Source organism: Aureococcus anophagefferens (genome assembly GCF_000186865.1).
Source record: "Aureococcus anophagefferens unplaced genomic scaffold AURANscaffold_7, whole genome shotgun sequence".
NCBI classification, from domain to species: Eukaryota; class Pelagophyceae; order Pelagomonadales; family Pelagomonadaceae; genus Aureococcus; species Aureococcus anophagefferens.
Window position 1 is genome coordinate 2137233 of NW_008705567.1, and position 23022 is coordinate 2160254.

Sequence of the window (23022 nt, forward strand, 5' to 3'; positions counted from 1 at the left end):
GAGGGGTCGACGGCCGCCGCGGCGGCCTTGGGCGCGCTCGACGCGGAGCCCATGGTGTGGCGAGAGCGAGGCTCGGTCGAAAAAAAGCTCCGCGACGTCGGAACGTTGCCACCGTCACGTCGTCGCGCGGATCGCCGACGCCGGCGTTGCCGGCTCCGGCCGACTGCAGCCTCAATGAAACTTCAGCGAGTGCTCCGAGGCTTCAGCTCCGACTTTCTTGCAACTGTGGAGCAAGGCGACGCTCCAGACGTGATGCATGCGCCTCATTAGCTTCATCGCGCCGCTCGCCGTGGCCTGGCAGCAAAGCCATCACCACACACGGATAGCATCGCGCCGCTCGCCTAGCAATCGACGCCGTCGCCATCCAAACATGGCCTCCCTCGCCGCCGCCCAAGACAGCAGCGACAGCGACGACGAGGCCCACTTCTGGCCCTTCGCCGAGGCCTTCGAGGACGACACGCAGACCTACCCCTACGGCACGCTGTCCGCCGTGGCGTCGCACGTGACGACGCCGCGGGAGACGGCCCTCGCAGCCGCGCGGCTCGGCGACGTGGCGCGCGACGACGTCTTCGTGGACCTGGGCTGCGGCGTCGGCGCGGTGACGAACCTCGTCCACGCGACCGTCGGCTGCGCGTGCCTGGGCATCGACTGCTGCGAGGCCGAGGTCGCCGCGGCGCGTCGAGCCGCGGCGCCGCCCGTCGACGGCCACGCCGCGACGTACGTCACCTGCGACCTCTTCGACATGCCGCGCCACGTCGCCGGCGTCGAAGCCGCGCGGCTGGTCGTCTACATGCACCTCATCCCCAAGCTCGTCTGCCGGAGCGAGGTGCGCGACCTGCTCGAGCCCTACGTGCGCGCGGGGGCCCGCGTGATCACGTCCAAATACCACCCGGACTACTGGCGCGCGGCGCGGACCGACGGCACGCTCGACCTGCGACGGTACGACGCCGCGTCGCTGTCGGCGGCGGACGACGCGCGCTGGCGGCGCCTCGGCAAGTGGCGCGGCTTCTACAACAGCGCGCACGCGCCGCACCTGCCGCCGGGCGCGGCGCCGACGCTCGACGCGCTCCCCTGGCGGTCGGGCGAGGCCTACGCAGAACTCGCGCGCTACCTCGAGGCCGCGCCGCGGGGCGCGCGGGCGCTGGACGTCGGCTGCGGCACGGGCGAGAACCTGGCGGCCCTCGCGGCGCGCTTCGACGAAGCGCTCGGCGTCGACGTCGTCCAGGGCGCCGCGGACGCGGCGAACGAGCGCGCGCGGGACCTGGAGAACGCGCGCGCGGTCGTCGGCGACGTCCTCGCGCCGGGCGCCGCGGCGAAGCTCGGCACCTTCGACTTCGTCTTCGACGCCCAGACCTGGCACTGCGTCCGCGGCGTCGACGAGGCCGCGGCGCGCGCGTTCTACGGCGCGCTCGTGCGGCCCGGGGGGCGGCTCATGGTCCTCTGCGGCAACGCGGACGAGCCCGACGAGCGCGGGCCCGTGCGCGTGGCGCGGGCCGACGTCGAGCGCGCCTTCGACGGCACGGGGCTCGTGCTGGAGGCGCTGTCCCCCTTCCGCTTCGACGCGACGGCCGCGTACGCGCGGCAGGACTTCACGGAGCCGCCCCTCGGGTGGCGCGCGCTCTGGCGGAGGCCGGCGTCGTAAGGTCGTCTGGTGGTTCATCAACGCGCGGCCGCACGCATGCGCGCGCGCGCTCGCCGGTCGCACTACGAGTTGCCCTTGCCAGTGTCGTCGTACTAGTAATCAATGCGCGGCCGCACGCATGCGCGCGCGCACTCACCGGTCGTACTACGCCCCGTTTTCGGTCGTGCGTTAACTTGGGGCCCGCGCGGCGCCGGAGTCCGGCCTCTCGGGCCTTTTTTCTTCTTTTCCGCGGCGCCGCCTACTCCTCGTCGATCTTGGGCGCGAGGTAGTAGGAGAGCGAGCCGGCGCCCTCGGCGTCCTTGTCGCCGATGTGGTAGGCGATGACGATGGGCACGTCGGGCGACATGGAGATGTTGACGCGGCCGCAGAGGGGCGTGGCGCGCGTGAAGAAGCCGAGGTAGCGGAGCGCGAAGTTGAGCTCGACGGGCTCCTCCATCTGGATCTCGACGGCCTCGTCCTCCTTGTCGACGGACGCGTTGGACCGGAGCGTGATGTGGCCCGCGCCGAGGTCGCCGTGGACGGAGAACTTGACGCCCTCCTTCGTGCAGCCGATGGAGCACGTGTCGCCGAGGACCGTCATGTCGCGGACGATGCGCTGGAACTCGGACGACGACATCTTGATCGTCGTGTTGTACTCCTGGTCCGGGATGCCCAGGGACTCGGCGTCGATGTCCATGAGCTTGAGCTCGAACTCGGAGACGCGCTCCTGGCCCTCGGACTCGAAGACGATGGACAGGTTCTCGCCGTCGTCCTGCGCCTTGAGCGTCACGCTGTCGTCGTTGCCGCTGCACTTGAGGATCTTCGCGAAGTTGGGCAGGTTGATGCCCAGCGTCACGGCGCGGTCGCAGCGGAAGTGCTCGAACATGTCCGTGTGGAGCACGAGCGACACGAGCGACACGTGGCTCGAGTCCATCGCCTGCAGGTTCATGCCCGTCTCGCTCACCTCGATGTTCCCGTCGGTCACGAGGTCCTTGATCGCGTCGATCAGCTTCTTGAGCGTGCTCGCCTTGTTGAGGGTGGCTTCGAACATGGTGCTGGCGTGCGGGTCTGCGGCGGGGGGCGGCGCGGGTCGGCAAGGGGGGGTCGGGTCGCCGAGGGCGTTCAAATCGCGCGCGGCGCCCCGAAAAGTCGCGCGCGCGCGGCGCGCGTGTGCCCGCGGCCGGGCGGCGTCCTTTGCGCGTCGCCGCGCACTCTCTCGGCGCGCGCGTCGCGGTGCGCGCGGGGCTACAAAGGACGCAGGCATCGGACAGGTCCTTTCAAAAACTGAGAGCTGCGCGCCGCTCTCAGGCTCGGACAAAAGCTTCTTCAACATTGGCTTGAGGCCCCAGCTCGCAATGGACGTTGACGTCGCCTAGAAGGCTAAGCGGATGTTCGTGCTGGGCGCCGATTTACGCCGCGGACTCAGAGGACCCCCGCCGGGAGGCGGTCGAGGCCGTCGTCCTCGGCCGCGAAGGGCCGCTCGCCGAAGGCCGGCGCGTCCGCGCGGAGGTCGCTCTGGACGCCGTCGCCGAAGCCCCCGAAGGCCGGGAAGGCCGGCGGCGGCGGCCCGTCGAGGGAGTTGGACCGCTCGCGGACGATGCAGGACACGGCGTCGCCGCCCGCGAAGAGGGGCCGGCCGTGCGCGTCGAAGGCCGCGGCCACCGCGCAGTTCCGCGTCGCGAAGTCGACGTAGGCGACGCCGCCGCGGTCGACGCGCCCGTCGCCCCGGGGGGCACGGGCAGCACCTTGACGGACGCGGCGACGTCGGGCGGCCGCGGCGCCGCGCGCGGCGCGACGCCCCGCGGCGACCGCGGCGCGGCCGGCGGCGAGCCGAGGCCCGGCGCGGATTGCGGCGCCGGCCGCGGCGGGTCCGGCGCCGCCCAGGCGTTGACCCGGGAAGCCGGCGCCGGCGCCGCGGCGGGCTGGGGCGGCCGCGGGCTCGACGCCTTGTCGCGCTCGGCGCGCGCCGCGGCCTTGAGCCGCCGCTCGTCGCCGCGCGACCGCCGCTCCGCGGCCTTGGGCTCGCCCTTCGGCGCCTTCTTCTTGTCCGCCCGGGGCGTCGGCGGCGCCGCGGGCGCCGCGCGCGCGGCCTCGCGCGCCTTGGCCTTGGGCCGGCCGCCGCGCGCCGCGGCGCCGCCGTTCCGATGCCGCGGCGCCGCGGCCGCGGCGCCGAAGCCGTTGGCCTCCGGCGCGTCGTCGTCCGACGAGCTCGACGAGCTGCTCGCGCTCGACGGCGCCGCGTCGTCGCCGGGGCGCTCGGGGCTCTTGGGCCGCGGCCTGGGGGGGGGCTTCTTCGCGCCCGACCGCGCCTCGCCGCGGCGCCGCCGCCGCGACGCCTTCTCCTCCGCGGCCTCCTTCTCCCGCGCCTCCTCGCGCTCCGAGGCCCGGAGCGCCCGCGCCCGCGCGGCGAGCGAGTAGGCCCGCCGGAGCATGGCGCTCAGCGCGCAGAGCGCGCCGAAGACGAGGAGGAAGAAGAGCACGTCGATCCACAGCTCGACGACGTCGTCGTCCTCGAAGAAGCCGCCGCCGCCGAGCCGCTCCAGCAGGAAGCTCGCCTCCTCGGGCAGCGCGTCGTAGCCGTGGGCCGACATCTCCGCCATGGCCGCGCGCTTCTCCTCGTTCGAGAGCAGCGCGTACCGCAGCGCGCCGAGCTCGACGGCCGCGGAGTCGTAAAAGTCGCCGAAATACTCCTCGAGCGACGACACGAGGCTCTCCCGCGCGTCCGGGTCCAGGGACCGGCAGAGGGCGACGACCTCCGGGTCGTCGAAGGGCGCCGCGCCGTGCTCGATGACGAGGAGCACGATCGCCAGCGCCGTCGCCTTCTCGACGCCCGCGGCCGCGGACGCGGCCGCGCGGAACGCGCCGTAGGCGTCGACGTCGCCGTAGTCGTCGCCGCCGGCGCCGCAGCTCTCGGCGCCGTCGCCCGCGTTGCTCAGCACGAACTCGCGCGCGACGGCCAGCGCCGCGTCCTGCGACGGAACCGGCGCCTCGCGCGAATCCGCGCGCGCGCGCGCGCGCGGCACCCCGGCCGCGGGGCCGACCGCGCGCGCCGGACGAGCCCCGGCCCCGCCGCCCGCCGCGCCGCGCGGCCGCGCGCGCGCCCCGCCGCGCGCGCCCCGGTGAAGGCGACGCCGGTTCCGCACGTCGAAGGAATCGTCCGGGCATTCGTCGTCCATGAGCGGCATCTCGTCGTCCATGAAGTGGCCGCCCTGGATCACGTCGCCGCCGTAGTAATCCTCGGCGACGACCCTCGCAAAGAGGATGATGAGGGCGGCTGCGCCGCTCGCCCCGCGCCGCCGCATCGTGGCTAGAGCCCGAGAAGCGCCCGAGTTATTTCACTCGTGCTTCAACAAGCCGGGGGTCGGGACGGGCGCGGTGCGCTCCCATCACGCATCACACCTCCATCTCTGCGCCGGTAAAACGCGACAACTACCATCGTCCGACAATGCTGCGGCGAAGGCCCTTAGAGTCGCGCGCGCGCGGAAAATCCGGGCGCGGCGGCGCCTAGAGCGAGCCCTCGACGGGGATGCCGTCGGGGATGAAGACTTGGATGCCGTCGAGAGCCTTGTCGAGGACGACGTGCGACCCGAGGCGCGACGAGTCCTCGATGTCGTCCTCGTCCCAGTAGTTTTTCAGGAGCTCGAGCTCCCAGTCGCCGCGCGGTCGGACCTTCTCGAGCCAGACCTGGGGGATCTTCACGTGGTCGTAGCCCAGGTTCACGCCCTCGCCGAAGAGGTCCTCGGTCCAGACCTCGCTGTGGACCTTGTCCACGACGCCGCCGCCGCACGTCGGGCCGATGTCGATGCCGTGGAGCGCCGCGACGTCGCTGATGGTCATGCCGATGCGCCCGGGCACGATGGCCCGCGACCCCTCGTGGTCGATGAAGGTGATGTGCACCGTGATGTCCGCCACCGTCGGCGCCGACGTCTCCGTCACCGTGGAGAGGGCGCGGAGGGGCGCCGGCGTCGCCGACCGCAGGGCCGGCCGCGCGACGCGGCGCAACGTCTGCGAGAGCATCCTTCGCAGCTCTGCGTCGACGGCGAAGCTTAAATAAGGCCACACGAGTGCGCGAGGCGGCGCGGCAGGCGTCTGGGGGCAGCAAACACGAGTGCGTGCGGCGGCGCGACAGGCGTCGGGGGCAGCAAAAGAGGCCGTCCACTGCGGGTCGCCGCTTCCCGGCCGGGGGTCGTCTCTCGATGAGACTGGTGCCCGCACGCCGTAGGCCTCGCCGTCGGCCTCCTGCCAGTGGCAGCCGCGACTCGGACGTCGACGCGAGACGCCCACGCTTAGCCCGGCGGCGCGCGCGGCGCGGCGACGCCGATCATGGCGTCCCGGGTGACGAGCGCCGCGAGGTCCGCCTCGGCCCAGCCCGCCGCGCCCTCGGGCCGTTTCGGGAGGACGATGTAGCGCAGGTCCGCGGTGGAGTCGTGGACGCGCACCGTCGTGGCCTCGGGCACCGCGAGGTCGAAGGCCTCTCGCAGCAGCCGCCGCGGGTCGCGGACGGCGCGCGCGCGGTAGACGCGGTCCTTGTACCACGGCGGGCTCAACCCCAAAATCGAGAGCGGGTAGCACGAGCACAGGGTGCAGACGACGAGGTTGTGGACGTCGTTGGTGTTCTCGAGGGCGGTCAACACCGTCGGAGCCGTGGCGTTCGCCGCGGCGATGCCGAGCTCCGCGGCGGCGGCGGTCGCGTCCTCGAGGAGCCGCCGGCGGAAGCCGTCGTCGACCCACGCGCGCGCCACGAGCCGCGGGCCCGCGGCGGCGACGCCCAGCGCGTCGATGCGCTCGACGGCGTCGCGGAGCTCGCCGCGCGTGACGACCCCGTTCTCGACGAGCGCCGCGGCCAGCGCGTCCATGAGCCGGCGCCCCGGGCCGTCGTCGTCCTCCTCGTCGAGCGCCGCGGCCTCGGCGTCGCCGCGAGACCCGTGGGCGTGGCCTTTTTGCTCGTGGCCGCCGCCCGTCGGCGCGCCGGCGTCCGGCCGCAGCCAGTGGTCGTAGACTTCCACGTCGACGGTGTCGCGCCCATCTAGGAGGCCCGAGAAGCGGACGCGGTAGAGGTGGCGCGCCGGCGCGTCGGCGCCCGGCCCCTCGAACGCCAGCACCTCCGGGTCCGGAAAGGCGCCGCAGACGGCGACGACGACGCCGCGCGCGCCGAGCGCGTAACCCGGCACGCGGTGGTGCGGCTTGCGCCAGCGCTCCGCCAGCGAGTCCTCGCGGACGACGACGCCGTCGCCGACGAAAAAGCGCGGCGCCGCGGCGCGCGCCTCCGCGCCCGCGAGCGCGTCGGCCCACTCGCGCTCGTTGAGGAGCCCCGCCTCGAGGCCGAGCTGCGCCATGGCCGCGGCCCACTTCTGGTAGTAGGAGAACGAGGCGTAGTGCGCCGGGTGGAGGCCCTCGACCGCGCGGCGCAGCTGGTCGACGGCGACGAGCCGCTTCGACACGAGCAGGACGAGGAGCGCGTGCGTCGTCCGCTCCGCGTAGCCGTAGGGCCTGTCCGTCGTGTCGAGCCGCGTCTCGAGGAGCGCGGCCACGGCGCCCGCGTCGTGGACGCCGCCGAACCCGGGCGCCAGCGCGCCCTTGCCGACGCCGACGGGCCACTGACCGCAGCCGTCGTCGAAGGGCAGCGAGGCGAGGAGCCGCGCACTGCCTCGCGTCGCGGCGCCCAGGAGCCTCGAACCGCCGCGCGCTATCATGCACGCTCGCGTCGCGGCGCGCAGCTGCGCACCGCCTCGCGTCGCGGCGCCCAGCCGCAGGCGCATGCATTCGCTGCGCGAGAACAGCATCGCAGACCGCATGTTTCACGACCGCTGCCGCACAACTCAGTTGCTCCATATTCAAGGAGCATTCAATCAAATGTTCAACGAAGGAAGTAAGCGTGCTGTATGCACACACGCGCCGCCTCACTTGCGCTTCGCGAGGACGACGGCCGCGGCGGCGAGCGCGGCCGCCGCGAGGAGCGGGACGACGGCGCCGCGCGTCGCCGGCGGCGCCGCGGCGACGACGGCGAGGGGGAGCGCGTCGCCGTCGTGCATGTGGTGGGCGGCCTTGAGGGACGAGTCGCCGGCGACCTTGAGGTGCGAGTGCGCGTCCGAGAACTCGAAGGTCACGGTCGCCTCGCCGTCGAAGCCGAAGGCCTGCTTCGCCGCGGCGACGAGGTCCTCGAAGGAGCCCGACGCGTCGACGCGGACGGACTCGCGGCCGCGCGTGAGCACGTAGCCGACGAGGGCCGCCGGCGCCGTGACCTTGGCCGGGAGGTACGCCGTCGACGAGATGCTGTTGCGGATCTCCGCCGTCTCGGGCAGGCTCGCCTCGGGGATCGCCGCCGCCGGCGGCGGCACGTCCGCGGGGTCGACGACGACGGCGTCCGCGACGGCGACGACGTCGTCGTCGTCGCCGAGGCCGCCGCTCGCCGCGCGCGGCCGCGGGCCGCCCTGGAAGAGCTCCCCGAGCCAGTCCTGGGAGCCGCCGTGGTGCACGTCCGTGGCGTCGATGAGGTCCAGCACGTCGACGACGCCCAGGGGCGCGCCCGTCGCCGCGTCGAGCACGGGCAGCGACGCGTGCTTGCCGTCGTGCATGCGGTGGAGCGCGTCGAGGACCGTCTTCTCGCTCGACACGTGGTCCGGCCGCGCGGTCATGGCGTCGGCCGCCTTGAGCGTACCGATCGCCCGCTCGCCGCCGCCGCCGCGGACGACGCGGAGCGCGACCTTGGCGACGTCGGACTTGGAGAGGATGCCCACGAGCTCGCCGGAGCCGCCGAGCACGAGCACGGATCGCCGCGTCCGCGTGAGGCCCTCGAAGACGGCGCTGAGCGCGTCGCCGGGCGCGCAGGTCGCCGGCGGCGGCCGGTCGCGCAGCGCGTCGGCGAGGCTCGGGATCTTGAGCGACGGCGCGCCGGCCTGGAACCAGAAGCGGTTCTGCGACTTCTGCTTCCGGTCCTCGAGCACCGCGATGGCGTCGTAGAGCACCTTGGTGATGTCGAGCATGCCGCTCACGCCGCCCTCGGCGTCGAGCAGGGGCAGGTGGCGCGCGCGCTTGCTCGCCATGACGCCGAGCGCGTGCGTCGCCGTCTCGTCCGTGCGGCAGCAGAGCGGCCGCGGCGTCATGACGTCGCCGACGCGCGTCGCCGCCAGGCCCCGGCCGCCGGCGATGACCTTGATGGACACGTCCGAGTCCGTGAGGATGCCGACGAGCGCGCCCGTCTTCGCGTCCTGGACGATGCCCGCGTTCGTGCGCGCGCTCGTCATGAGCTCCGCCGCCTCGAGCACGGTCATCTCCTTGCCGAGGATGAGCGTCGGCGACGGGTGCACGTCGGCGAGCAGGCGGCGGGTGGCCATCGTGTTGTTCTTGAATGGGCCGAGGCTAGTTGGTGATGCGATCTGGAGAGCGCCAGTCAGCGGCTATCCGCATAAGCTTCGAAAGGCTAGGAAAGCCGAGGCAAGAAATCGGCGAAGCCTTCAAGATTGAACGAAGGTTTGAAGTGCCTTTACTGCAACCCCGCGAGCTCGTCGTCCGTGTAGAGCGCGCAGCCGAGGCGGCGCTCGAGGATCTTCACGTACATCTTCGCGGCGACGGGGATGATGTTGTCGTTGAAGTCGTAGGCCGTCGCGTGGCACATGCAGTTGGAGCGGAGGGCCGACGCGGCGCCGACCTTGGCCGCCTTGGCCGCCGGCACCTTGGCGCACACCTCGGGCAGATTCACGTCGAGCGCCGCGAGCTTCGTCACGGCGTCCTCCTTGCCGCCGACGAAAAAAAAGCAGCCGGGAACGCCGCCCATCTTCTCGTCGATGAGGTACGCGAAGTCCTCGGCGCCGAGCATGGGCAGCCCCGCGGCCGACACGGGCAGCCCCAGGTCGCCCGCGGCGGCGACGACGTGGTCGTAGGACGCGGCGTGGTTGAAGACCACCGGGTACCTGGGAAGATGGGCGTTCGTGGAAACTCAGAGAAAGTACACTGACCCCGGGGGGCACATGGAGTCGATCTTCACCTCCGCCGTCGCGCCGTAGCCCGCCGCGACGCCCGCGCTGACCTCGGTGATGCGCTTCTCGATCAAGTCGAAGACCGCCGGGTCGAGGTCGCGGATCGTGCCCTTCAACACGGCCGAATCCGGCAGCACGTTCGTCGCCTCGCCCGCGTGGAACTGCGTCACGGAGACGACCGCGTTCTCGTCGGACCGCGTCGACCGGGACGTGATGGTGTGCAGCGCCTGCACGACGGCGCTGCCGGCGAGGACCGCGTCGACGCCCGCGTGGGGCTGGGACGCGTGACACCCACTGCCTTTCACGATGATGGTGAACTCGGACACGTGGGCCATGAGCGCCCCCGGCTTGACGTGGACCTCGCCGAGCGGGAACGACGGCCAGTTGTGGAAGCCGTAGCACTCGTCGACGCCCTCCAGGGCGCCGTCCATGATCATGGGCAGCGCGCCGCCGGGCCCCTCCTCGGCCGGCTGGAAGAGCAGGCGCACGCTCGCGCCCGCGGGCAGCCGGTCTTTGCGCCGCGCGACGAGGGCCGCCGCGAGCACGAGCGACGCCATGTGGCCGTCGTGGCCGCACATGTGCGCGACGCCCTCGTGCCGCGACCGGTGCGCCAGGCACTCGTTCTTCTCCGTCATGCGCAGCGCGTCCATGTCCGACCGGAGCGCGACGCAGCGGACCGCGTTTTTGTCGGTCGGAGGCTTCTTCCCGACGGGCCCCGCGATGTCGGCGACCAAGCCCGTCTCCGCGCAGGTCCGCGCGTCCGCGCAGACGTCGAGCTCCGCGAGCACCGCCCGGATGCGCCGCTGCGTCTCCTTCTCCTCGAAGCCGGGCTCCGGGTAGGCGTGGAGCTCGCGCCGCAGCGCCACGGCGCGCCGCACGAGCGCGGCGAGCGGGTCGTCGACCTTGCGCTTCTTCGAGGCCGACATGGTGTCCTGACGAGCTTCTCGGCGGGGCAGCGGTCGACGCCAGGCGACGGACGCGGACGACGGCTGTGGTGCCAGGCGACGGCTGTGGGTGCCAGGCGGCGGACGACGGCTGTGGTGGGCGGCCTCGCGCTCGCGCCGACATTGCCGCAGCCTCGCCGCCGACGCCGTCGCGCACCTCGCCGTCGCCCGCGACCGCGCGCCCGCCGTCGCCGCGCCGCGACCGTGCACGCGCGCCGTCGCCGCGCCGCGACCGCCGATTCTCCCGCCGCGCCGCGGGTTCCCGCCGCGCCGCGCCGCCGAGACAGCAGATAGGCAGCAAAACATGCCCGCGACGCCCGCTCAGCGCCTCGAGGCGCTGCTCGCGGGCGTGGACCACTGCGCCCACGAGGCGGAGGTGACGCGGAACCCCTTCAGCGTCAAGGCCTGGCTCGCGTACCTCGAGGCGAAGAACGACAGCGCGCACGGCGAGCGGCGGCTCATCTTCGAGCGCGCGCTCCGGCTCGTGCCGCGGAGCTACAAGCTCTGGTACGCGTACCTCGGCGAGCTCGAGGTCGCCGTGCGCGACCGCTGGACGACGAGCGGCCGCGCGAAGACGCTCGTCGGCGCCTACGAGCGCGCGCTCCTGTCGTGCAACAAGTTCCCGCGGATCTGGCTCGACTACCTCGCGTGTCTACGGAAGATGGGCCTCGGGAGCGAGGTGCGGCGCGCCTTCGACCGCTGCCTCATGGCGCTGCCGATCACGCAGCACCACCACGTCTGGCCCGAGTTTGTGGAATGGGCGTCGGAGTTCGGCGTCGTCGAGGCCGCGGTCATCGCGCACCGGCGCTGGGTCATGTACGAGCCCAACGGCCGCGAGGCCTTCGTGGACTACCTCGCGGCCCAGGGCCGCCACGGCGACGCCATCGTCGAGCTCGTCAAGATCTGCGAGGACGACGACTTCGCCTCCCCGTCGGGCAAGAGCCGGCACCAGTTGTGGATGCGGCTCTGCGACCTCTGCGCGGCGCACCCCGAGGCCGCGCCGCGGTCCCTGGACGTGGACGCGTTGATTCGCAGCGGCCTCGCGCGCTTCACGGACGAGGTGGGCAAGCTCTGGTGCAAGCTCGCGGACTACTACATCCGTTTGGGCGACTTCGAGGACGCGCGCGACGTCTACGAGGAGGCCGTGACGACGGTCGTCACGGTGCGCGACTTCTCCCTGGCGTTCGACGCCTACGCCCAGTTCGAGGAGAGCGTCATCGCGGCGAAGATGAAATTGCTGGAGGACGGCGGCGGCGACTCCGAGGAGGAGGAGGCGCCGCCCGACATCGGCACGTTCCGCGTCACGGACGAGCTCGACCTCGAGCTGCGCCTCGCGCGCCTCGAGCGCCTCATGACGCGGCGGCCGCTGCTCTTGAGCTCCGTCGTGCTGCGCCAGAACCCGCACAACGTCAAGGAGTGGCACGCGCGCGCCGCGCTCGTCGCCGACGACCCCGCGGAGGCCGTCGCGTGCTACGGCGACGCGGTCAAGACCGTGGACCCGGCGCGGGCCACGGGCAAGGTCGAATCGCTGTGGATCGCCTTCGCGCGCTACTACGAGGACCGCGGCGACCTGGCGAACGCGCGCGTCGTCTTCGACAAGGCGTGCGCGGCGGACTTTCGCGGCGCGGACGACCTCGCGGCCGTCTACTGCGCGTGGGCGGAGATGGAGCTGCGGGGCGGCCACCACGACGCGGCGCTCGACGTCGCGCGGCGCGCCTGCGTCGAGCCGCCGGCGCTCGCGCGGCGGCGCCGCGGCGGCGGCGGCGCCGCCGCGGCGGCGGCCGACCGCGTGCACCGCAACCCCAAGGTCTGGGCGCTCTACCTCGACCTCGAGGAGTCCCTGGGCACGCTCGAGGAGGCGCGCGCGGCCTACGACCGCTGCCTCGAATTGAAGGTCGCGACGCCGGCCATCGTCCTCAACTACGCGCGCATGCTCGACGACGCCGGTTACCACGAGGCGTCCTTCGGCGCCTACGAGAGAGGCGTCGCGCTCTTCCGCTGGCCCCACGTGCGCGAGCTCTGGTCCGCCTACCTCGGCGCCTTCGTGGCGCGCTTCGGCGGCTCGAAATTGGAGCGCGCGCGCGACCTCTACGAGCAGGCGCTCCGGAAGGCGCCGCCCGCGGACGCGGCGAAGCTCTACGTCGACTACGCGAAGCTCGAGGAGACGCACGGCCTCGCGCGGCGCGCCGCCGCCGTCTACGAGCGCGCGGCCCAGGCCGCGCCGGACGAGGCCCAGTTCGACGCCTACGCGCTCTACGCGGCGAAAGTGGAACGCGCGTTCGGCGCCGCCAAGGCGCGGCCCGTCTACGAGGCCGCCGTCGCCGCGCTCCGCCGCGACGGCGACGTCACGCGCATGTGCCTCAAGTTCGCGGCGTTGGAGCGGGCGCTCGGCGAGGTCGACCGCGCGCGCGGCGTGCTCGCGCACGGCGCGCAGTTCGCCGACCCGAACCTCGACGACCACTACTGGGCGACGTGGCGCGACTTCGAGGTGCACCACGGCAACGAGGACACGTTCCGCGACATGCTGCGCGTGAAGCGGTCCGTGGAGACGGCGCGGAGCGGCGCGGTCTACGCGGCGGACAACCTCCTCAAGACGGACATGCCCGTGATGACGGACGCGGAGGCGCGCGCGAAGCTCGACGGCGGCGGCGCCGGCGACGACGCGGGCCGCGGCGTCAAGCGCGGCGCGGACGAGGGCGGCGCGGCGGAGACGGAGATGGAGGCGCTCGAGCGCCAGGCCGCGCGCATCGTCGACGCCGCGGCCGCCGCGCCGCAGGCCAAGGCCGCGGACCCCAACGAGATCGACCTCGACGACGACGACGACGACGACGAGGGCGAGGGGACCCTCGTGGGCCTCGCGGTGAAGCCCATCCCCGCCGCCGTCTTCGGCTCCGCCGCGGACCAGCGCGGCGAGGAGGCGGACGTCGGCGCGCTCGCGCGCTTCCGCGCCAAGGCGTAATCGAGACAAAAGGGCCTATACACTCGGGGAAGGGAACAGCAGAGGTCGCGGGCGGGTCGGGGGCTAGCCGGAGAAGTGGTCGTCGGTTGCTTTGGCAGCGGCGAGCGCGCGGTGCGCGGCGCGCGCGGCCTCGAGGCTCGCGTCGGGCTCCGGCGCGGCGCCCGGGCCGTCGTCGTCGGACGACGAGGCTTGCGGCGGCGGGGCGCCCTTGCGGCGCGGCGGCGGCGGCGGCTGGTCGCGGTGCGCGACGACGAAGAGCTCGACGTCCGTGATGACCTCCTCGTCGCTCTCCGGGTCGAGGTCCGTGCCGTCCCAGGACGCGGACCGGCTCGACGCGATGGCGCGCGTGCTCGTGAGCTGCGGGTAGGCGACGCCCGTGCAGCCGACGGAGCAGCCGAGGTAGGAGAAAAGCCAGTCGCTCTGGGGCTCCTCGACCTCCGGGAGCCGCCGCCCGGCGATGACCTCGGCCTCGACGGCCGCGCGCCGCTCGAAGTCGTCCAGGCGGCGCTTCTCGAACTCGTCGAGGCGCAGCGTGTCGAGGCGCGACGCGCTGCCCGACCGCTCGCGCGGCGCCTCGGGCCCCGGGCCCTTCTTGCGCCGCCGCGGCCGCGGCCGCCGCCGACCCTCGGCCGCGAGCTCCTTCAGCGTGTCCGTCGCGCGCTCGCCGACCTGGCTCCGCGGGCTCCGCGGGTCCGGCTTGTCGGGCGCGTCCGGCGGGTCGTAGGGCTTGGCGATGGGGCTCATGCGGCCCCCGCCGGGCAGGCCGCCCACGACCTGGTCGTAGGTGGCCATGGCGGGACGAGGACTGCGGCGGAGGTTGATGCTCCCACGCGGACGGGAGAGCTGCAGCCCAGCCGCTCCTTCCACGGCTGAGATCACCTTGCAAGGCGCAGCTCTCGTTGATGCAGTTACGAATGAGATTGAGGTTTTGCATGCAGCTCTGCGTATATCGATTCGCGGATCCATAATGCGCGCCCGCCTCGTTCTCGCGCTGCCCGCGGCGGCGCTCGCGTCGAGGTGCCCGGCTCGGAAGACGCGCTCGGAATGCCTCGTGTTCCGGTTCCAGGACCATTGCGTCTGGGATACGATGTCCGGCTGCGTCGACGACGTGCCCTGCGAGGCGCGGGACGGCGACCGCTGCGAGTACGAATTGACGAGCAGCATGGAGTCCTGGGACGCGTCGCGGAACCGCTGCTTCCTGGACGGGGCGCGGGGCTGCCGCGCGACGGACGAGTGCCTCGGCGTCGACTCGGCGCTCGCGTGCGCCGCCGGGGGCTGCGAGTGGCAAAGGCGCTGTAGCCCCGCGGACCTGCGCAACTTCCCGGGGCCGGGGCACTGCGCGCGGGTCTGCGTGCCGCCGGGCACGCCGCCGCAGCGCGCGAGCGAGGAGCCGGAGACGGGCACGCCGCCGCAGCGCGCGAGCGAGGAGCCGGAGACGGGCACGCCGCCGCAGCGCGCGAGCGAGGAGCCGGAGACGTGCGCCAAAAAGTCGCACCGATGCTCTCGCGAAGCGCCGAAGCTCGCGTGCTGCCCCGGGCTCGCGTGCAAAAGCTTCGCGACCGGCGGCGACATCTGCGTCGCGCCCGAAGCGGCGGCGCCCGACGCGCCGACGGCCGACGCGGCGGCGGCCGACGCGCCGACGGCCGACGCGCCGACGGCGACGACGACGGGCGGCCGCGTGTCCGGGACGGCGTACGGGGCCGTCGACTTCTTCGGCGGCGTGCCCTACGCGTCGGCGCCCGTCGGCGAGCTGCGCTGGGCGCCGCCGACGGCCGTGGCCTGGAGCGGGACCTTCGAGGCCCAGCTCTACGGCGCGGGCTGCGTCCAGTCGCTCGACGCGCTCCTCTTCGACGGCACCGCGCGCTGCGCGAGCCGGTCCCGCGACGGCGCGTGCCGCGGCGTCTCCGAGGACTGCCTCAACGCCAACGTCTGGGCGCCGTCGGCGCCGGCGCCGCCGCGGGCGGTCATGGTCTGGATCCACGGCGGCTGCTTCGTCTCCGGGTCGAACGCGGCCGCGGCCTACGACGGATTCGAACTGTCGAGCTCCGGCGACGTCGTCGTCGTGTCCGTCAACTACCGCCTCGGCGCGCTGGGGTTCCTCGGGTCGGAGAGGCTCCGGTCGCGCGACCCGAAAGGCACGACCGGCAACTACGGCCTCCTCGACACGATCTTCGCGCTCGAGTGGGTCCGGGACAACGCGGCGGCCTTCGGGGGCGACGCCAGCCGCGTCACGATCTTCGGGCAGTCGTCGGGCGCGGGCAGCGTGAGCCATCTCCTGGCCATCGAACGCGCGTGGCCCCTGTTCCACCGGGCGATCCTCGAGAGCGGCAGCGGGTCGTTCTGGACCTACCAGGACATGGCCGCGGCCGAGGGCAACTTCCGCGCGGCCGCGACCGCCGCCGCGTGCGGCGCGGCGGCGGACGCCGTCCCCTGCCTCCTCAACGCGTCGTCCGCGACGCTCGCGGCCGCGGTGACCGTCGTGCCCTGCCGCGACGCCTGCACCTGGGCGCCGGCCATCGACGACGCGCTCGTGAAGGGGCGCGTCGTCCGCCGCGCGCGCCAGGGCCTGCTGCGGCCGAACACGAGCACGATCAGCGGCTTCAACTTGAACGACGGCGCGATGTTCGTGCCCGGGTATCCGGCCGCGCTCGAGGGCATGGACGGGAAGGGGCTGGAGGACTACTTCCGGACGAGGTTCGACTCGGAGCACGTCGCGGCGCTCGACGCGCTCTTCCCCGTGCCCGGCGGCTTCCCGGGCGCCGACGGCCGCGGCTACAGCTCCGACTTTTACGCCGCGCAGCGGTGCGAGACGGACTACAACTATGCGTGCAACGCGTTCTGGCTGAGCGAGGCCGCGGAGCGGAGCTGGATCTACCACTTCGTCGAGCCGACCTACCTCGGCCTCGCGCTCCACGCCGCGGAGATCGAGTACGTCTTCGGCACGCTACCGGACCCGACGCCGGCCCAGGCGGCCGTCTCCGCGAACATGCGCGGCTGGTGGGCCAACTTCGCCAAGGCCGGCGACCCGAACGGCGCCGGGCTCCCGGCGTGGCCCGCGTGGGCGGACGCGACGGGCTTCGCCGTGCTCAACGTCAGCGCGGCGCCCGCGGTCTACCGCGTCCCCACCGACGCCTACCCCGGCTGCGCCTGGTTCGATGCCAACTACGACTACCTCTCGGGCTGCCTGCCCCGGAACGACGACGACGCGTCGCCGTAGGCGCCCCGGTAGTTACGATGCACTCACGCGATCCTGCAGCAGGTGGCAACTTGAATATCAACGAACGTTGGAAAACCAGATGTCAACCTTTCCCACGAACATCCATGCAAACGCAGGGTTTCACTTGAACTTCAACTTTAAGAGCTTGCCTTAGGCGAGCGAGGCATGGCTGTCGCAGCAAGCATGTGTGCGGCAAATTCCGTGCAATTTTGCAGTGATGTCCTGGAAAAGCTCACCCTGCCACCGACGCTGAGCAGATCGCAAGACGACGCAGCGCGCGCGGCCGTCGCGGACGCGCTCCTCGGTGCGCTCCACACCGACGACGTCACGGCCTGCGCCGGCGGCGCCTGCGCGCCCCTCAGCGACGCGGCGCTGCGGCGCATGACGCGCGGATGCGGCGACTGGCCCGAGGCGGCCGTGCGCGCGGCGGCGGCCGCGGCGGCGCGCCGCGCGTGCGCCGGCGACGCGCCGGGCCTCGCGTGCGTCGCGGCCGCGGCGGCGCGCTGCGGGAGCAGCAGCGCGGCGGCCGCGGCGGCGCGCGCCGCCGCGGCCGCGGCCGCGTCGTCGGACGGCGCGGGCGCCGCGGACGCGCTCGCGGCCGTCGCGCGCGCGGCCGGCGGCGCGCCGGAGCTCGCGGACGTCGTCGCGGCGGCGCTCGCGTCCTGCGCCGCGCGCCCGCGGCCCGCGGCGCTGCTCCGGGCCCTCGCGGACGCGGACCCGCGGCCGTCGCCCGCCTGGCGGGCCGCGGGCGACGCGTGCGCGGCGGCCGCGGCCGCGGGGCGCGACCGGGGCGCGGCGCTCGGCGCGTGGGCGGCGGCCTTCGGGCCCTTCGTCGCGTCGGGCGCCGCGCCGCCCTGGGCCGCCGTGCTCGCCGCGGCCGAGGACGCACATAGCCGCGCGCTGCGCAAGGCGGCGCTCCGCGTCGTCGAGCGCGGCGCCGCGGCCGCCGCGGCCGGCGGCGGCGGCGAGGCCGCGGTCGGCGCGTGGCGGCGCTGGCTCGGCGCCTGGGCCGCCGCGGAGTTCGAGTCGAGCGCGCACCTCGTCTTCCCCGTCTTCGCGGGCTGCGCGGCGTGCTTCGCGGCCGGCGGCGGCGCCGCGGCGCCGCTGCCGCCGCTGTCGCCGCCGTGGGCCGCGGCGCTCGCGCGGCGCCTGCTCCGCAACGAGAACCCGGCCGTGCGCAAGGCCTTCCTCGTCGAGTTCTTCGGCGGGCGCGTCGTCGCCCCGGCGGCGGCGCCCTGGCCCCTCGTCCGCGACGACGCGCTCCGCCTCCTCGACGATTGCGAGCTCCGCAGGGCGCGGGACGTCATCGCGGAGCTCGACGGCGCCGCGACGGCCTTCCTCGCGGCCGCCTACGCCGCGGCGCCGCCGGCGACGCGCGCGACCATGGCGAGCCTCGCGCTGCGCGGCGACGGCTTCTCGCCCGGCTCCAACGGCCTCCGCGCGCTCCGGCGCTGCTTCCGCGTCGCCGGGCCCCTCGCGGCGCTCCCGGGCCCCGAAATCGGCGACGGCGACCTCGTCGCCGCCGCGGCGGCCGTCGAGCGGTCGCGCAAAGGCCGCAACGCGTCGGCGACGCGGGAGCTGCTCGAGGCCTTCGTGCCGCTCCTCTGCGCCGCGCGGCCGCGTCGCGCGCCGCCGGCGCTCGCCGCCGCGGCGGCGTGGGCCGCGGCGGCGTCCCTCGCGGCGGCGGGGCCGCTGCGCGACGCGCAGGCGGCGTGGCTCGCGCGCGTCGCCGACGGCCGCGCCTGGGCGGCGTTCCTGGCGACGGCGGACGCCGCGCGCGCGGCCGCGGTGCTCGACGCGCTCGGCGGGAGCGCGCCCGAGCCCGCGCGCGCGCTCGCCGCGGCGCTCCCGGGGGACCGCGCCCGGGCGACGCTCGCGGCGCTGCTCGCCGACGGCCGGGACCGGACGCGGCCGCGGTCGACGCGGCCGCGGACCTCCGCGCGGGCCTCGCCGCGCTCGGCGCGGGCCGCGCGTGCGCCGCGGCCGCGGCCCTGCGCGCAACCGCCGCGGACGACGCCGCGGCGATCGTCGCCGCGGGGCCGCCCGCGGACGCCGCGCGCGCGGCCGCGGCCGCGCGGCGCCTCCGCGCCTGCCTCCGGGACGCCGCCGTGCTCGCGGACCCGCGGCTCGACGGCACCTGGCGCAACGCCGCGGCGGCCTTCGCCGAGGCCTGCGCGCGGGCGCCGTCGGCGCGCGACACGCGCGCCGTCGCCGCGGCCGAGGCCGCTCGATGGGGCGTCGTCGCCGCGGTCCTCGACGCGGGCGGCGTCGAAGTGGACGCGGAGGATCTGGCCGCGTCCCTCGAGCGCTGCGGCACGAGCCGCGCCGCCGTCGTCGCCTGCCTGCGCTGCGCCTTCCACGCGCTGCGCGCGGGCGACGCGGCGGGTTGCGGTCGCGTCGTCGATCTGTCGCTCCGCGCGTTCCTCGACTGCGCGTCCAAGTCGCCGCGCGTCGCCGCGGCCCTGGCGACGCGCGTCGTCGCGCCGGCGGCGGCGCGCTACCTGACGGACGCGGCCGCGAGCGAGGCCTTCGGGGCGTCCGTCGCGGGTTTAGCGGCGGCGTTCCTGGAACACGCGAGGAGCCGGCGGCCGCACGCGTCGCGCGCGCTCGCGTTCGGCCTCTGCAGCGCCTTCGCCGCGGCCAAGGACGCGGACCCGGCGCGCTTTTCCATCTTCGCCGGCGTCGCGGCGGACCTGCTGCTCTACCGCGAGCCCCTGCTCCACGTCGACGAGATCCCCGACGACGGGCCCGACGACGGGCAGCACGGCGGCGACGGGGCCGTCCTGGCGCTCATGGCCGACGACGCGGGCAAGGGCGGCCTGAGCCTGGCGCGCCTGGCCGTGCTGCGGTGCCTCGAGGACTTTGGGAGCTCGCGGGGCGTCGGCGCGCTCGGCGACTTCGTCGCGACCGAGCTCGCGGTGCGCGACGCGGGCCTGCTCGCGGCGACGCGGCGCGCGTCCGCGGGGCGCACGTCGGCCTGGGGCGCGCGGCTCCGCTGCTGGCAGGCCCTGGGCGTCATCTTCGCGCGCGCGCCGCCGGCCTGCCCGGAAACCGTCGCCGCGGCGGCCGTCGACGCGCTCGCGTCGCCGTCGCTGCCGTGCGTCCGCTACGCCGTCGAGGCCGCGGCGTGCCTCGCCGCGCGGCGCTGGCCGGCCGTCGTGCTGCCCCGGCTCGGCGCGCCCGTCGCCGAGGCGACGGCCGCGGACATGCCCTGCGGCCGCGAGCTCGCGCTCGCGAGCCTGCTGGTCGCGCTCGGCCACGGCGTGTTGCCGGGCGACGGCGACGACGGGGTCTGGGGGCCCGTGGCGCCGGCGGCGGTGGCCTTCCGCCCGGAGCTGCTGCGCCTCGCCGCGGGCCTCGTGGGCAGCAGCCGCGGCCTCGTGCGGGGCGTCGCGCAGCTCCTCGTGGCGCGGCTCACGGAGGATGTGGATCTGGACGCGTGCGACGGCTTCCTCGCGGTGCTCGTCCGCGCGCTGCGCGTCGACCCGGATTTACGGCGCAACCTCGAGCGCCAATCGAAATTCTTCTCGAAGCTGCGGTCGCCGGCGCTCTGCACGGTCGAGGGCATGCTCGCGAGCGGCGCGCACGAATACGGCGACGTCGTGCCCGCGTCCGTCGCGCGAACGCGGAGCTCAACGCCGCCGAGGAGGCGGCGGGCCTCGCGCAGCTCCTCTGGAAGCCGCCGCCGCCGCCGCCGGGCGTCGCTCCCGCGGAGCCGCCGCCGCCGCGCGAGCCGCTCTTCGTGCAACGGAAGATCGACCAGATCGCCGTCGACCTCGGCCACGACGACTCCGACGACGACGGCGCGCGCGCGCCGGCGGCGCCGGGCGACGCTTCCGGGTCCGCCGCGCTCGCGCGCGGGCGGCGCAACGCCGTCGGCCGCGAGACCGTGCCGCTCGTCGTCTGCGCGTCGCTCGTCGACAAGGCGCCGAACCTCGCGGGCCTCTGCCGCACGGCGGAGGTCTTCGCCTGCGAGAAATTGGTGTTGCCCGACGACCGCTGCGCGCGGACGAAGGAGTTCAAGGCCATCGCGGTCACGGCGGAGCGGTGGATCGCGACGGAGGCCGTCGCGCCGCGCGACCTCCGGCCCTGGCTCCTCGGCCTCAAGGCGCGGGGCTACGCCGTCGTCGCCCTCGAGCAGGCGACGAACTCGACGTCCCTCGCCGGCGACGCGGAGCTGCCGTCGCCCGCGGTGCTCCTCCTCGGCCGGGAGAAGGAGGGCGTGCCCGGGGACCTCATGGACCTCTGCGACGTCTGCGTCGAGATCCCCCAGCTCGGCGTCGTGCGGTCGCTCAACGTCCACGTCTCGGGGGCCCTCTGGCGCGCCAGCGGCGCGGGGGCGGCGAGTAAGAGTTGGCTATGAGGCGGCGATACTTGACGAGAAGTGGGGCGGCGAGTAAGGTTTGGCAACGCGGGAGACCTGTCCCTTAACGGACACAACTTACTTCACTACTTGACGACAAGGTGACGCCAACGCCTCGAAGTTTGCTTCGCGCTCGGCTTCGGACGATTTCATCGCCCGTCGCCTCGCGCGTCGTCGCAGGGCCAGCAGCGACCATGGTCAAGAAGAAGAGCAAGTCGAGCCGCCAGACCCTGAAGCAGAAGTACAAGATCCAGAAGCGCGTCCAGGAGCACGACCGCAAGCTGCGCAAGCTCGCGAAGAAGGGCGGCAAGGCGCCCGGGAAGAAGTTCAAGGACCCGGGCATCCCGAACTCGTGGCCGCTGAAGAAGGAGCTCCTGGAGCAGGTCGCGCTCGCCAAGGAGAAGGCGGAGCGGAAGAAGGTCGAGGACCGCGAGGCGCGCGCGGAGGCGCGGAAGCTCGCCAAGGCCGGCGGCGGGTCGCTCGCGGCGCTCGCGGCGAGCGCGCGCGCCGCGGGCGAGGCCTTCGAGGCGCGCGGCGGCGGCGGCGGCTTGGGCGACGCCGCGGTGTCGCGCGACGCCGCGCTCGACGTCGGCGACGCCGCGAAGCGGTCCGCGCGGGCCTACGCGAAGGAATTGGCCAAGGTCGTCGAGAGCAGCGACGTCGTGCTCCAGGTTTTAGACGCGCGCGACCCCCTCGGGTCGCGGAGTTCGCGCGTGGAGAACATGGTCGCGGGCGCGCCGGGCAAGCGGCTCGTGCTCGTGCTCAACAAGGTCGATCTGGTCCCCCGCGACGTCGCCACGAAATGGCTCGACGCGCTCCGGTCCACGGGTTTGGCCGTCGTCGCGTTCAAGGCGGGCACGCAGAAGGGCGGCGCGTCCGGCGTGAACCCGCTGGACAAATCGCGCGACGCGGCCGTCTGCGACGACGCGCGCGCGCTCACGTCCGCGCTCGGCGTCGACTCGCTGCTCCAACTGCTGAAGAACTACGCGCGCGACGAGTCCGGCGGGCGGCCCGGCGCTCTCGTGGTCGGCGTCGTCGGCTTCCCGAACGCGGGCAAGTCGTCGGTGATCAAGTCCCTCGTGGGCGCGCGGCGCGGCGCGGACCACGGCTCGCAGCGCGACGCGGGGAGCGGAGCCGTGTCGGCGACGCCCGGCTTCACCAAGTCGTTGAAGGAGGTGAAGCTCGACTCGAAGCTCACGCTCATCGACTCGCCGGGCGTCGTCGGCGTCGCCCACGAGAAGGGCTCGGGCGACGACCGCGCGGACGCGCTCTGCTCGCTGCTGCTGCGCGGCTGCGTCGACGCCGCGGAGCTCCGCGACGCGCCCGCGGCCGCGTGCGCGCTGATCAAGCGCGCGGACCCCGCGGCCCTCGCCATGCGCTACGACCTGCCGGCCTTCGACGACCCCCAGCGCTTCCTCGCGGCCGTCGCGAAGAAGACGGGCCGCCTCAAGCGCGGCGGCGTGCCCGACTTCGACAAGGCGGCGACGGAGGTGCTCCGCGACTTCGCGCGCGGCGACGTCAAGTTCTACACGGCGCCCCCGGCCAAGGCCGCCTCCGCCTCCGACGCGTCGCGCGCGACGCTCGTCAAGGGCCTCGTCGCCGACGACTTCGACGCCATGGCCGACGGCGTCGTCCTCGCCGTCGCGGACAAGCCCACGACGGACGCGGGCGCGCTCGACGTCGTCGGCCTCGCGCACCAGCCCATGGCCGACGACGACAGCGACGACGAGAGCGACGACGACGACGACGCCATGGACGAGGACGGCGACGACGCGCCGCCGCTCGTGCCCGCGCCCGGCGAGGCCTACGACTTCGCCGACTTCAAGTACGCCAAGTGAGGCTAAGGAACGTCGCTTCTGAAGTCCCCCGGGGTCCGTGTTTCGCGCGTCCGACGGGGGCGTCGTGGCACGGACGTGTCGTGTCGGACGGCATCATCGCGTCG

The 23022-nt window shown here is 74.3% G+C and overlaps 8 protein-coding genes across 8 annotated transcripts; 5 read left to right on the forward strand and 3 right to left on the reverse strand.

Annotated features, from left to right (window-relative positions):
* Nucleotides 1-370: 370 nt before the first annotated feature.
* On the forward strand, nucleotides 371-1642 carry AURANDRAFT_63726 (hypothetical protein; the record flags this gene model as incomplete). The annotated part of the gene is made up of 1 exon (XM_009037976.1): nucleotides 371-1642. The coding sequence occupies one exon, from the start codon at nucleotides 371-373 to the stop codon at nucleotides 1640-1642; it is 1272 nt and encodes a 423-aa protein (XP_009036224.1).
* A 103-nt stretch (nucleotides 1643-1745) lies between these two features.
* On the reverse strand, nucleotides 1746-2907 carry AURANDRAFT_70163 (hypothetical protein; the record flags this gene model as incomplete). The annotated part of the gene is made up of 2 exons (XM_009037986.1): nucleotides 1746-2689; nucleotides 2891-2907. The coding sequence occupies one exon, from the start codon at nucleotides 2670-2672 to the stop codon at nucleotides 1881-1883; it is 792 nt and encodes a 263-aa protein (XP_009036234.1).
* A 3000-nt stretch (nucleotides 2908-5907) lies between these two features.
* NHY (hypothetical protein) lies at nucleotides 5908-6477 on the reverse strand (the record flags this gene model as incomplete). Its single annotated transcript, XM_009037985.1, has 1 exon — nucleotides 5908-6477. One exon carries the CDS (start codon nucleotides 6475-6477, stop codon nucleotides 5908-5910), a length of 570 nt encoding a protein of 189 aa, XP_009036233.1.
* A 2627-nt stretch (nucleotides 6478-9104) lies between these two features.
* On the reverse strand, nucleotides 9105-10523 carry Peptidase (the record flags this gene model as incomplete). Its single annotated transcript, XM_009037984.1, has 3 exons — nucleotides 9105-9278; nucleotides 9306-9531; nucleotides 9589-10523. 3 exons carry the CDS (start codon nucleotides 10521-10523, stop codon nucleotides 9105-9107), a joined length of 1335 nt encoding a protein of 444 aa, XP_009036232.1.
* Nucleotides 10524-10845: 322 nt separating this feature from the next.
* AURANDRAFT_53512 (hypothetical protein) lies at nucleotides 10846-13514 on the forward strand (the record flags this gene model as incomplete). Its single annotated transcript, XM_009037977.1, has 1 exon — nucleotides 10846-13514. One exon carries the CDS (start codon nucleotides 10846-10848, stop codon nucleotides 13498-13500), a length of 2655 nt encoding a protein of 884 aa, XP_009036225.1.
* Nucleotides 13515-15466: 1952 nt separating this feature from the next.
* On the forward strand, nucleotides 15467-15832 carry AURANDRAFT_24910 (hypothetical protein; the record flags this gene model as incomplete). The annotated part of the gene is made up of 1 exon (XM_009037978.1): nucleotides 15467-15832. A coding segment is annotated over one exon (366 nt), but the record flags the coding sequence as incomplete, so codon positions are not given.
* A 4780-nt stretch (nucleotides 15833-20612) lies between these two features.
* On the forward strand, nucleotides 20613-21080 carry AURANDRAFT_25148 (hypothetical protein; the record flags this gene model as incomplete). The annotated part of the gene is made up of 1 exon (XM_009037979.1): nucleotides 20613-21080. A coding segment is annotated over one exon (468 nt), but the record flags the coding sequence as incomplete, so codon positions are not given.
* Nucleotides 21081-21688: 608 nt separating this feature from the next.
* AURANDRAFT_11767 (hypothetical protein) lies at nucleotides 21689-22621 on the forward strand (the record flags this gene model as incomplete). The annotated part of the gene is made up of 2 exons (XM_009037980.1): nucleotides 21689-22159; nucleotides 22196-22621. Coding segments are annotated over 2 exons (897 nt in total), but the record flags the coding sequence as incomplete, so codon positions are not given.
* Between the last annotated feature and the right edge of the window lie 401 nt (nucleotides 22622-23022).